General features: G+C 35.0%; 1 protein-coding gene across 2 annotated transcripts; it reads right to left on the bottom strand.

Moving 5' to 3' along the window:
* Positions 1-23: 23 nt before the first annotated feature.
* On the bottom strand, positions 24-12,646 carry LOC107558114 (integral membrane protein DGCR2/IDD-like). 2 transcript variants are annotated; one of them, XM_016241727.1, is made up of 11 exons: positions 12,246-12,646; positions 10,065-10,097; positions 9,683-9,805; positions 7,453-7,539; positions 6,590-6,800; positions 6,438-6,514; positions 4,339-4,521; positions 4,042-4,245; positions 2,928-3,080; positions 2,614-2,850; positions 24-1,428 (listed from the first exon to the last, which is right to left on the bottom strand). In XM_016241727.1, exons 1-11 carry the CDS (start codon positions 12,319-12,321, stop codon positions 1,190-1,192), a joined length of 1,623 nt encoding a protein of 540 aa, XP_016097213.1. In that variant the 5' UTR covers positions 12,322-12,646; the 3' UTR covers positions 24-1,189. The 2 variants fall into 2 exon arrangements, with proteins under 2 accessions (XP_016097213.1, XP_016097214.1); XM_016241728.1 differs by lacking the exons at positions 9,683-9,805; positions 10,065-10,097; positions 12,246-12,646 and adding an exon at positions 10,922-10,926 and having other exon boundaries at positions 7,453-7,489.
* Positions 12,647-13,002: the final 356 nt, after the last annotated feature.

Genomic DNA, 13,002 nt, shown 5'->3' with positions numbered 1-13,002 from the left:
GAATTACAAGGATGTTCACAGTGGGCTGTGTTTACATTAATCTTGTGTCATAAAAGCAAGTACATTTAACCACTTACATTACTCAGCTGAATGCACAAGTGCTCTTCTTCATCAGCATTTAAGTGTGCGGTTAAAAACTAGATTAGAGCACCATCTGCTGTTAAAAACTAAGCTCAGAATCTATTCCAGAGAGAATCGCGACGCATTCGGAAAAATCGCAGAATCGATCCACTAATCGCACCCCTAATATATATATATATATATATGCACAAGTACGTTATTTTTTTAATTGAATTACTTTTTTTTTCAGCATTACAGTCATGAAATAAACGAGATGTGTTTGAAATATTGTGGACCACTGAATATTTTTGACGTAATGATTCATGGTTGAATAAGCTTCTATGCAAAATATAATCTCTTATTTTTTTTCTTTCGGTAAAAACGGGTAATTTCTTCACAGCTTTCATGAGATTCACCCTTTGAGACTTGAGCAAATGTGATGTTGATCACACCTAAATCCGTTTTTCGACAAAGTTCACCTCCCAAAAGAATCTCACAAGCTTCTAAACTGGTGATGACATTCTTTTCCAAAAACAAGGCGATGGATTTGCATCACCATGCCACAGCAGGACACTTAAAAAAGGCTGAAACTCGTACCTCCATCTAAAAGGATCAAATGTTTTTTTTTCTTCATTTTTTGAGTTTGTGCTACTGATCTGACAGACAGAAAATGTAAAAACCAGACGTCACAGAACTCCTAGTAACATGGTACCGCTCACGTCTAAACGGATCCTTCCCGTAGAGACGACCACCCAAGGGTCAGTTTAGACAGAGCAGTAATGAGTCAAGGAAAAATAGCTTCTTTGTGCCAGGAAAGAGTCGGTGTGCGGGACACGATTCCAGTGAGAGAACGTCAGGTCGTCTTGATTACACCACTAAGGCCTAAAAAGTCTGTTCATTCGTTCAAAGTGTGGTGATCGACACATGTCAGTGTAAACCTCACAGAGAGGTGCTTTACTGGCCCTCTTCACATGTGACGCTCAAGCTGAAAAACCGCTGAATAAAAACCCGAAACAAGTGTCTTTTCATTCGTGTCTGAAGTCTTTGCTCTAAACAAGAAATCGTCCTTGAGTCCTACAGCTTCAGTTAGTAAAGTCTTGACATGTACCCAATGATCCTATGATGTGCCCTACACCACGGTGCTGAGCGAGGGGCCACTGCAGTCTGCGGTGGAGCTTTGCGTGATGCTGCTCTCTGATTCGCTGGGGGTGTCTGGAGACACCAGCAGGGTGCTGCTGTCGATGGAGTCCTCGCGCTCCTCCAGGGGCGGCGGCGGCAGGGCGGGGAGCGCAGGCTCGGAGAAATCCCTCTGGAGAGAGTCGACCGCGCCACTCATGAGACCAGTCGCCAGCGGAACACTGGTCCGTCCTGCAGAGAGAACAGGAGGTCAACGAAGGGTCATCCAAAACCTAGTGAGCTGCACTGCTGTCTAGTGTTTGATATTGTTAACTAAAACCAACTATTAAAAACGACATTTCCATTGACTGAAACAAAGCTAAAATAAAATGAAATACAAGTATTAGATGAAAAGTGCAAGCATGCAAGCAAATGTAAAATTATACAATATTTTAATTTGAAGTACCAAAATTAGAAAACCTAAAAGTGAAGAAAAATAAAGTTTTGCATTTAATAGACAGAAGTAGAATTTATTAAAAAGTTTGATTAAAATTTTTTTACATTTACATAAAAAAAAATACAATTTAACAACTGAAAAATCTAAATGAATAAATGTAATTAATAAAACTGAAATAAAAAGAGCCAAATAGAAACATTTTAAAAATAAAAAAGCACGTATCAAAAGGACTAAAACTGAAACTAAAATAAAAATACAAAAATTAAAAGCTAATTCAAAATATTAATAAAAACTATAAAACTATATAAATACTAATAATACTGAAATTGTATTTTCTTAAATTTAGAACCGAGCATAACTGCAAAAACAATTAAATGCATAACAGAAATGATCATTTCAAAATGTTTTTTAATTAAAAAAAGCTATTTATAAATATTAAAACACTTTCTTTAAAAATTAAAATTACATAAACAATTTTTTTTTCAGTTTCCATGAGTTTGCCACACAAATGAGCAATATTCAAGTGCTGAAGAGATTTACAATTAATTCCAATAGTTTGATTATAGCATTGATATAAGCTAATGTTGTTCTCTAATACATAAAAAAAACACACATATACACAAATATTGTGTAAAATGGTAATAATCAACACTTCAGTATTAAATGCAATATAATATTTGCAAATGATATTCCTCTCGAGTATTTTTGGGGGGATACACCACAAAATGCATTCTGGTTTTGCTTTATTTGCAAAAGATACATCCGATGATTCCTTACAATTTGGCCATAATTGGGTATCTTAGAATGTAGAATAAACATAATAAAGTTGTCTATATAAGCAGCTCACTAGTTTTTGGATCTGAGCTCTAGAGTGTGATCCATAAAACAAATTCATTTAAGATGATAAATGATTAATTGCATATGTATATAAAAGACCTAAAAACACAGTGTTACTGTTGTTAATCTTTGTAAAAACATACCAAGGTCCATGTAGAGGATGCTGTCTGGGTTGATGGAGGCCTCATATGGAGGAGGAGGGTCATCGGGGTGGTGGATATCTGGGTATTTGTAAGCAGCATAAGGGGGTGGAGGCTCCTGGAAGTGAAAAGCTCCACCTTCACCATCATCAGAGAGGTGCAGAGGCGTCAGGCCCGTCCCGAACACATCCGGCCCATAATCAAAGCCAGGGACCCTCCGCCCCAGATTAAAATGGTGCACTGTGAAAGATGGCGATGATTCAGAAAAACAGCACTTTACCATGTGCATATAATCAGCTAATCACACAGGCCCTTACGGTTTCCTCCAATGAGGGTTTCGATGCGTTCCCTCCGGCGCTGTCTCAGTCTGTGCACCATGAAGAGCAATAGCGAGAGGATGAGGAAGGACGAGATGCAGCTCACGATGAGCCTCATACCGCTGGCCATAGAGTCAAACAGACTGCTACCATCTGAAAACAAACAACACTAATGAGATTTACCTCTGACATTAGGAATGTGTGTGATTGAAAGTATACTGCTGACTGCACACTGAACAGTAAATACTACCTAGAACTTATCTTAAAAAGTAACAAACAATATGCAGGAGTAATACGCATATACACCAGCAGATATTTGGTCACAATGCACCAGATTTTTGTGAATTTTGTGTACACAGTGTGTAAAAAGAAAATAATATTAATAAAAAAAAAATTCAAAAAAAGAATTATATAGTTATTTAAATAAGAATTATTTAAAAGTAATTGAAATATAGATAAATTAAAATAAAATATAAATATTAGATGAAAAATCTAATAAAAAAAAACTTTATGCTGAAGTACTAAAACTAAACCTGAAAAAAATTAAGCACATAGAAATGCTTTTAAAAAACGACTAATAAAAATTACATAAAATGACTCAAATTTGAATTAAAATTCTAATTAAAAAATAAAAAGTTAATAGCTAATAAAATATAAACAACACTAACTATATATATATATATATATGCATGTATGTATGTATGTACAGTATGTATGTGTGTGTGTGTGTGTGTGTGTAAAAAGTGCTGTTCAATTAATAATCTAAAAAACAAATACATTTTATGCTAGAATTTATATAAAAATGTCTTCTTGTAAATTTTGTCTGTCTATTAAAATAATGGTAGTTTGCCAGTCCACACATATCAAGAGAATCTAGCTTTACAATAAGAGAAAGCAGAGTAGCTCTACGTAGTGGTGCGACTTGGGCACTTCACTCCACAAACATGGGTGCAAAATCACATATGGTGCACATTTAAAGATGCATCTTCATTTAAATACACCTAAATAATAAATGATCTGTCCCCTAACCTTCAACTGTAATACAGGCATTACATTCAAGCTCACACAACTGGCATGCAGTTCACACTGTGATTTGGAGAGATCATGAATGTACCGGGATCCAAGCAGGTGAACTTGCAACACTCTTTAGGGTTCTTGCGGAAATGCTGGCAGCCCTGCGGGCGCTCACACAAGGCGGCCACACACATCTCCGGCTCTCCATCGTGGCACGTGCAGCTCAGACACGGGTCGTCCCCTTTAGGTGTGAAATAATAGCCCTCGTTCACCACGTTGTCGTTGATGTCCACACACGTTTGTCCTGGTGAAGAAACCGGTCAGATTGATATCAGTACATTAGTACTAACAGAATGCTAGCAAACAGGGCCTTCTGTTAATACGCTGCTGGACGTACTTCTCTTGCAGAGGAAGGGGAATTTTTTGTAGCAGTTTTCGGCGTGCCAGCTGTGCAAGCCCCGCTCGTTCATGCTCTTGATCTGAAAACGCTGCAGCTGGGCACAGAATACATTATCCTGGGTGGGGTTCGCCTCGCCGAAATTAGCCAGACCCTCCGGAGGCAAAAACACCTGCATGGATCCTGTGAGGAACAGACAGACGGATGAGAGTCGCCATTTTTGGGAACAGTTCCAAACGCTAACGGATGCGAAAAAAAATAAATAAAGATTTTCTTCAAAAGTTAAAGAAATAGTTTAGCCAAAAAAGAAAAGTCTGTCATTGTTTACTCACCCTCAAATGTCATTTGAAATCAGCGTTGTTATTTTTAGAACTAAAACTATTAAATGTCATGTACGTTAAAATTTAACCTTAAACTTAAATGAAAATGATCAATGTTGCTTTGGCAACTGTAAGTTAAATTTAAAGTATTAAAATGACTACAATTAAAATAATAAATTAAAGCACATATTAATACTTATTTATAAAAATAATAAAGAAAATACTTAAAGTGACAAAATTACTAAACCAAATAAAACTAAATTAAAATGAAAACTGAAAATATAAAATAAAAGCCAACTATACAATGACTGAAAGTAAAATAAAAACAAAGCTAAACAGAATAATAAAAAACTAATGAAAATTACAGAAGTACATATATTACTAAAATATAAAATAAAGATAAAGAAAGCTAATTTAAAATGTTAATAAATACTTGAAAAGTAAATAAAATCATAAAAAATTCAGATGAAAACTATTTGCTGAAATCATCAGAGTACATTGCAGAAATAGTGATGTTTGATCTTTCCAATGAATCAACCGATTCATTTCACAAAACCAGTCTGAATGATTCGTTCACAAATTAAAGTGATTTGGTTATTGAGTTCAACTCACTGATTCACAATTAACAGCCTACTGGACCATTTTCTGTGAAGAGCAACTTAAATTTCATTCTGTTCTTCACACTAAGTTATGGTAAGACTTCATAAGACTTGAAATACTGCACACAAGTCTTAAATGACCACTTTTTTTGTTTTGGTAATTGTGCTGTGTAACAGCTCTGGCCCTTATTCTCTTTCATTACAATGAAAAGAGGCAAAATAATTTTTGTTTGAGATGAGGGTGAGTTTTTCAGTTCCCTGTATTGCTTAAAATTAGGGATGTAATGATTAAGCGTGAGCCGGTTGATAATCGATTCAAATATGTGACGATTCAAATCAGTTGAGATGCTAAACAAATCGCGATTCAAATAGGAGTAGGAGTTTATATGAATGCATGTCTGAGGGGAACTTACTGCGTTTAGAAAAGTTTAGATGGTATTTTTTCATTTTCATCTTGCCTCTGTATAACGCATATTAAAGTTCATAAGTGCAGCGCTGTTGGAAACCAAGGAAACGCTTAAAGCGCCACCTGCTGGCAGAGAGTGCATCTGCGTCTCATTCAGCTGGTCTGCTGTTTCGGTTTCTATATATTTTTTTATGTATAGTTTCACAAAACTGAAGTCAAACCATTCTGTTTTTGCTTCAAATTTCGAAATTATACAATCTACTTTAGATTAAAACCTGCTCATGTTGCATGTATGCAGCATCTTTGTTTGGATCATGATTAAAATGCAGTGGTAATTTTAAATGGGAAGAGCACAGACAAAGCCTTAGTTTGTTTACATGAAGAGATTTCTTTTATTTGTGTTACTTATTTATTTGATTTGGGGCTTGTTTTAAAATGTCAATTTAGCTTTGTTATTTACATTTACATTATATTTAAATTTAGTCATTTAGCAGATGCTTTTATCCAAAGCGACTTACAAATGAGGACAATAGAAGCACTCAAAACCAACAAAAGAGCAATAATATGGAAGTGCTATATTAGTATATTATCATAGTGTTATATTTCAGTTTCACAAAGAAACGTGCAGCATTTTGTCCAAGCAATAATAAAAGGACACATTTAATTTATAATTTGTCTTAAATCTCATTTTGTTAAAAAAAAAATTGTGAATCGAATCGGGAGCTGAGCGAATCGTTACATCCCTACTTAAAATAATTTGAGATAAAAACCAACCTTTATATGCCACTTCCCAACGGCCCTCGAGCGAATGATTCTGGTTGGTAATCACATACTGATATCCCACCCAGAACCTGCAACAACAGAGAACATCCACAGCGTTGAGAACTTAAAACTGTAAAACCTCATCTCTTCCTCAGAAAACTCACTTGCACTGGTCCTTTCGCTCGCACACTTTCTCGTTGAAGTCCACCTCGATCTTGAGGATGAACTGCAGCTCTTCATTGGTGCCGAACGTCGCGAGGGAGCCGTTGACCTTCTGACAGGTTTCCACCGCCTGCCAGTAGTTCTCGCTCCTCAGGTAGACTTTATAACAGCTGGCTGTTTTTTCATAGTGGTGCCAGCCGCTCGGACACTTCCCTGTGTTTGGAGCGGGAATTACATTATTTAAAAAACATAATTTCCACATAACTTCTAACACCCTACAGTGGTGTTCCATTATATTCATATTTATATATAAATGGCACCCTTTTATGTTCTCTTATGTTCCCCAAGGCTGCATTTATTTAATACAAAATAAAGTAAAAATCGTATTTTTGTGAAATATTATTACAATTTATAATATCTATTTTCTAATATATTTTTAAATGTCGTGATGCAAAGCTGAATTTTCAGCATCATTACTCCAGTCTTCAGTGTCACCATAAAATAAAATAACAAATAAATGGAATTTCTTTGAAATCTTTTGAAACTTTCAACCAATTTAATGCATCCTTGCCGAATAAACGTATTAATTTCTTAAAAGAACTGATTCCAAACATTTGAACAGTAGTGTATATAATATACTGATCTATCTCTAGTGTAATAAAAACAACAATAAAAAAATTCATTATTATTATTATTAAAATGTGTCCACCTGCTGCACAGGTTAAGCTCTTATTTGTGTATGTGATTTTGTACATTTATTTGATTCGTTTTTTGTATTGTTTTTATGTGATTGCTAAGGGAAATGTTGACATAGTAATGCAAAAACAGCACATCATGTGTTTAAGGAGATCAGGAAGGGTCTTACTGTTGAAGCGCACTGGCTGAGCGACTCCCATGACGTCCTCCACCGGCTCAAAACCGTTGCTGTAACGATACCGCTCCTCCTTTCTTGCTGCAAGAGAGCGAAACAAGGAATATCAGAATGCAGCTTGAATGCAAGAACAGTTTCTCTTGAATAAGGCCAAAATATACTAGGCTGAAGCATAAATCATCTGTGAAAATTATCTATATTTGTCTGGAAGGATAACATTCAATAAGATGCTACAGGGTAGGTCATTAAAACATCTTTTCAACCAATCAGTCGATCCAGTTCACAAAACCGTCCCGAAAGATTTGAACTCAGTGGCCTTATCCTCAAAAACTATGAACAAAACTACAACAGTTAAAGGAATATATGATCTAGACTATGCACTCACAGGTGTTTGTTTTTTTGAGCTTACAAATTCTTTAAAAAAAATGTTTTTTTAAATCATGTTGTTTGGGTCTATAAAGTTCTTGGTTATATTATATGTATTAAAATTAATAATAAATGTTATAAAAAAATTTTTTTAACTAATAATACATTTATATATTTTTATTTAAAATAGAAATATTTTGTAACATTATAAATGACTTTACTGATACTTTTGATCAATTTAATGCATCCTTGCCGAATAAAATAATTGAATTCTTTATTAAAAAAAAAAAGTGTTATTAAAAGACTGGTATGTCATGTTTTTTAGGCCTATGAAGTTCATGGCTATATATATATATATAATAAAATTATTAATAATAAATTATATTAATTAAATATTAAAATATTAATGTTATTAATACATTTTATTACAGCTAATTATACATTTAAAAAAAATATATATATATATAAAAAAATGTTTTGATAGACCATTTTAGTACTTTGTCCACACTTAATGTCCGATGTAAAATCTGTGCCCTGAACCAAAAGCAGTTGAGTATCTCTGGTGGCTCTGTAAGTTAAACAATGTGCTTTTAAGAAAGTCATGACTGTGAAACACTAATCCACAGCAAACGGAAGGGGAACAGAGTGGCAGCAGGTCTGCTAAGATAAAAACAGAGTTTCTAAGAATTATTAAACCCCTTCCTCATTTCCTAAGAGAAGGAGCACTAAATCCAAAAATGAAGAAGATTGTAGACCAACCAAGAAATGAGCCAACAACTCCTGAGAACATCGACTCGATTACAACGATTTCAGAAAAGAGCAGTGCAAATAATACAAGCATGAAATGAGTACGTAACCCTGCTGTGTTTTCTGTCTAATAATGATTAACACTGCAGTAAGCATGGCAGGGGTTAGACAAGAGTTCAGCAGACAGCAGTTATTTTTTAGACTTTTGATGATATTTAATCCTGATATTTATGCATTTGCTCTGAAATGGCTTAAAATGTGATATTTTTTCAGTCAGAAGAAATGGCATCTTTAACAAACAGTCAGTGTTGGCAAATTGCTCCATAACATTTAATGCAAGAGCTAAAATACAGTAAAAAAAAACACACAACAATAACAAGAACTAATAAAATACAAAAACTATAAAAATAAATAAATAAACATGTAATAAACAATAAAAAAAAAGTCTATCACCAGCAAATTCCCTATGAACAAATATATTGTGAATATTCAACATATCACACATTCAACATATAAGTCCCATTGGACAAAGTATAAGAAATATGAAACGGCACCTTGCCGAAATGGACTTATTTTATCTCCTGCTACTGAAAGTGTCACTGAAGACGGCTAAACACATCATAAATCAAAGGAAGAGATATGAAGATCAATCAGTTGATAAAAACCGGCAAGATTCAAACAATCACATCATCACCTCAAAAAACCTAAAATATCCCAGACTACAGGTCTACATTTATCTGGCAACACCACCAAAACAAAGCCAATAATCCTCAGCGTCAGTGGGTTATTTTCTCTTGCATTCATGTGCTCGGGGTGTGATTCTGATCAGCAGTGCTTGAAGGAGCTACGAGACACAGATCACATGCTCAGTAATCCGCTCTGTAATTTCTGTTATCCCATCCAGGAATCAGACTCGGAGCACCGTGTCTCACTCCAGGGTTAAGACACAGAAACGACAGCACACAAAATCCAGGGTGTCAAGCACTGGCAAAATGACAAGACAAAACCCAATAAGCGGAAATGAAAGCATTCCTCATGTGGACGTAAGCACGAGCGTGTTTTTAAAGTGCATTGCACAAGAATGTGGCTGTGTGTGTGTGTGAAAACTTACTAGGGCAATCTATCTCATCGCTTTTGTCCTCACAGGCCGTCCATCCATCGCACTGCCAGGACAGAGGGATGCACTGCATTTTTCCGCTCCGGCAGGTAAACTGGCCAGGACTGCAGCGCTGATCTGAAACACAGACAATACACTGAGTGAAACTAATCTAGAAAGAGACAACCTGCAACAGAGACACCCATTACCTGTGATTAGAATTGAACATGATTTATTACGCAACAGGAAAAGTCTCAGAATTTAGATTAACAGCCATTCAACGGCATCTAGGGACATCAGTGTCAATGTCAGGCTTAGCCAAATAAGACTCAAACAGGGTCAAAGTGGCTGGTAAAGCTCAAGATCATTTGTAAGAATTCCAAGGATCGCAGCTTACCTGGCAACAGTCTGGCCAGAGCGAGCCGTGGACCTGCGGGGGGAGAGGCAGATTTAGTGACTTCAGCAATATAACATTACCTAATCTCTGAAAGGCTCAAGGGACAATCTGTCTCCTGGTTAGCAGGGTATAAATAACAATAGATAGCACAGATACATCTACATTTGCAAACAAAAGTCAATGTAAGTGTCCAGAAAGCTCTAATGCATTTATTTTGTTCAAACGTGATCTTGCAAAGGCCCTAAAAATGTGAAATAATATCTTGCTTCAAGAAAGCATTATTATTACAAAATACATCCAATTATAATTTATTACATTAATATTATACATTTTATTAAAGTATATATATATATATATAATTCAGTTATATTCGTTTACATGTGTATAAAATAACAATCAAATTAATAATAAAACATACCAAAACTAACAATTCATTAAACAAGAATAAAATGATGTATTTCTTGGAATAATTACATTTATATTATACATTATATTAAATAAAAACAATAATATAATGAAATATAATAAATAATGTATATATCATTTATTGATTACATATACAGTATCATTATTACTAGTAAATATATATATATATATATATTTTTTTTTACATTTAATAAACATTTAATCAATTACTTATGCCCATGTGTGTGTGTGGTCCAGGTTTTCCCAATGTTGGATAGTAAAACCTGAAATATTTTACAATGGTTTTGAGGGCCTGAAAATGCAAACTTTTGAAAACAGGTTTCAAAGTGCACCTTTTTTGAACATGATACTGTTACAAACTCCGTGCATTTTTAGGTGTTTTTGTGGATCTGTCTAAATGGGGATTGTTTCGACAAGGTTGTGGTCTGTACGCGTAGGGAAAACTTTTCAGTTTTTAAAAAAAAATCGTGTAAACACCCTTATTAGATATTAGAACCCATTTCTGAGACCCTAGTAGCTAATGTTACTAATAACGCTTCTTATTCTACTAATTTTTTTTTATCATATGTCAGAATGGCTGCTGTATGGTGTGTATAGCAGTGTTGATGTGTAAACACCCTTATTAGATATTAGAACCCATTTCTGAGACCCTAGTATCTAATGTTACTAATAACGCTTCTTATTCTACTAATTTTTTTTTATCATATGTCAGAATGGCTGCTGTATGGTGTGTATAGCAGTGTTGGTTCCAGAAGTATTTTTCCCATTCAATTTTTCCATAGCAATTAAAAAAAAAAGTTTTGTTATTTATAAGCCATGACGAACCAAACCAACAAGCTACAAGGTGAATCACAAAATTGATTTGAAGCAAAAAGAACGTTACAAGACAGCTTAACAGCTTTAAGCATTGCAAATGACAATCAAATGGATAAATCAAAAACTTTTGACAAAGATACTGAGATATATATATATATATATATATAGGCAGTTCTTTAGCCGCCATTGTTTCTCTCATTGGTGCAGATTTCTTTGCAGTATCATGGAAAATGTAGTTTTTCTACTCCGTTAAACTTATTTTAAAAACAAGTTGAAATAATGTGGGTTGATGGCTTGAACAAAAGCATATTCCATCAGTTAACAAATCAGTGGGTTTGTTAAGGTTAAGATATTGTTAAAAATAAATTTCCCTATTGAGAAAAGTAATGGGATTTTTTTTCTTCTGTTGTGCACCACTGGGACATATATCCATAAAGTACCAGGACTTGTAAAACTGGAACAGGTACCAGCTATAACTAGTTGAAAGTAAATAATTGGGTTCACCACAGATTTGTAATTTGATACAAGTAACAATGGAATAGATTGGTATAATATCTCGAAGCAAAGGAAAAAATAAGTAATGAATAACAAACATATATTATGCAGTTAAGGAATAAATGTTAACCAGCTTGCCACATGGTATATAATATAAAAGGCTTAAATCTAGTAACATAAATAGATATTACGTAGCTTTCAGGATTAAATGTTAATGCAGCTTGCCATATGGAATGCACTAAAAAGGCGTAAAACTTCAGACATAATGCACAATAATAAATGATAACACAGTGGTAGTTAAAGGCCCTGACGGCCTGCGAAAGAGCCTCTGCATGCAGCTCAGCGCCTGTTCATCCCCCTCATGACCGAAAATAAGCAGAGCTGCAAGCCTTCACCAGCCCAGACTGCAGCAAACACAAGCGCTGATTAAAGCAACACCGTTACCTGTCCGTGACGGATCTGTTACTGTCAGAATGAAGAGGAGAAGCACAAAACCACCGCTGTCAGCCTTCGGCCACATTTATCCTCCATTCATAGTATCTTACACCGGAGAAAATGTGCGAGAGAAAATGCAGTTAAAGCACCAGCCGCCGATGTTGAGAAATAAATCGCAACGAACAGCCGATTCCGCTTTCTGCGTGTACTCCGTCGATCAGAAATACGCTTCGACACTCGGATGTGTTTATTTCTGCTGGCTAGGGTCGGAATGTAGTGTCATATTCCAGGGCTGCTTCTTCTGGCTCGGTATACGGGCTTAGCACGGATATAAAACAAGATGGCTCCGCCACCGTCCCATCAAAACAATCCCAAGCAAGTCTATTCTCCAGCCCACAGACTGGAGGAGGAGGCGCTTAATCAAGCCCTCATAATAACACATGCACTCAGCATGTCTCACTGTTCACACGGATGTTTTATGGAATATTTCTAAAGCGTTTTGAGCGCGTTTGTTTTGCAGCCAGTCACATGATTGTTTAAATGAATATATATTAATATATTTAACACTACTGTTCAAAAGTTTGGGGCCAGTAATTTTTTAAAGGAAATTAATATTTATTTTGCATTAAATTGGTCAAAAGTGACGGTAAAGACATTGCATTTCTGTTCTATTTCAAAACATATGCTGTTTTGAACTTTCTATTAATCAAAGAATCCTGAAAAAAAAACAATATTAATAGATTACAATATCAAAATATCAATATTT

The sequence above is a fragment of the Sinocyclocheilus grahami genome, unplaced genomic scaffold (assembly GCF_001515645.1).
Source record: "Sinocyclocheilus grahami isolate Dianchi unplaced genomic scaffold, SAMN03320097.WGS_v1.1 scaffold632.1, whole genome shotgun sequence".
NCBI lineage: Eukaryota > Metazoa > Chordata > Actinopteri > Cypriniformes > Cyprinidae > Sinocyclocheilus > Sinocyclocheilus grahami.
The sequence above is the reverse complement of the archived record's forward strand: the minus strand, read 5'-3'. Positions and strand labels throughout refer to the sequence as shown.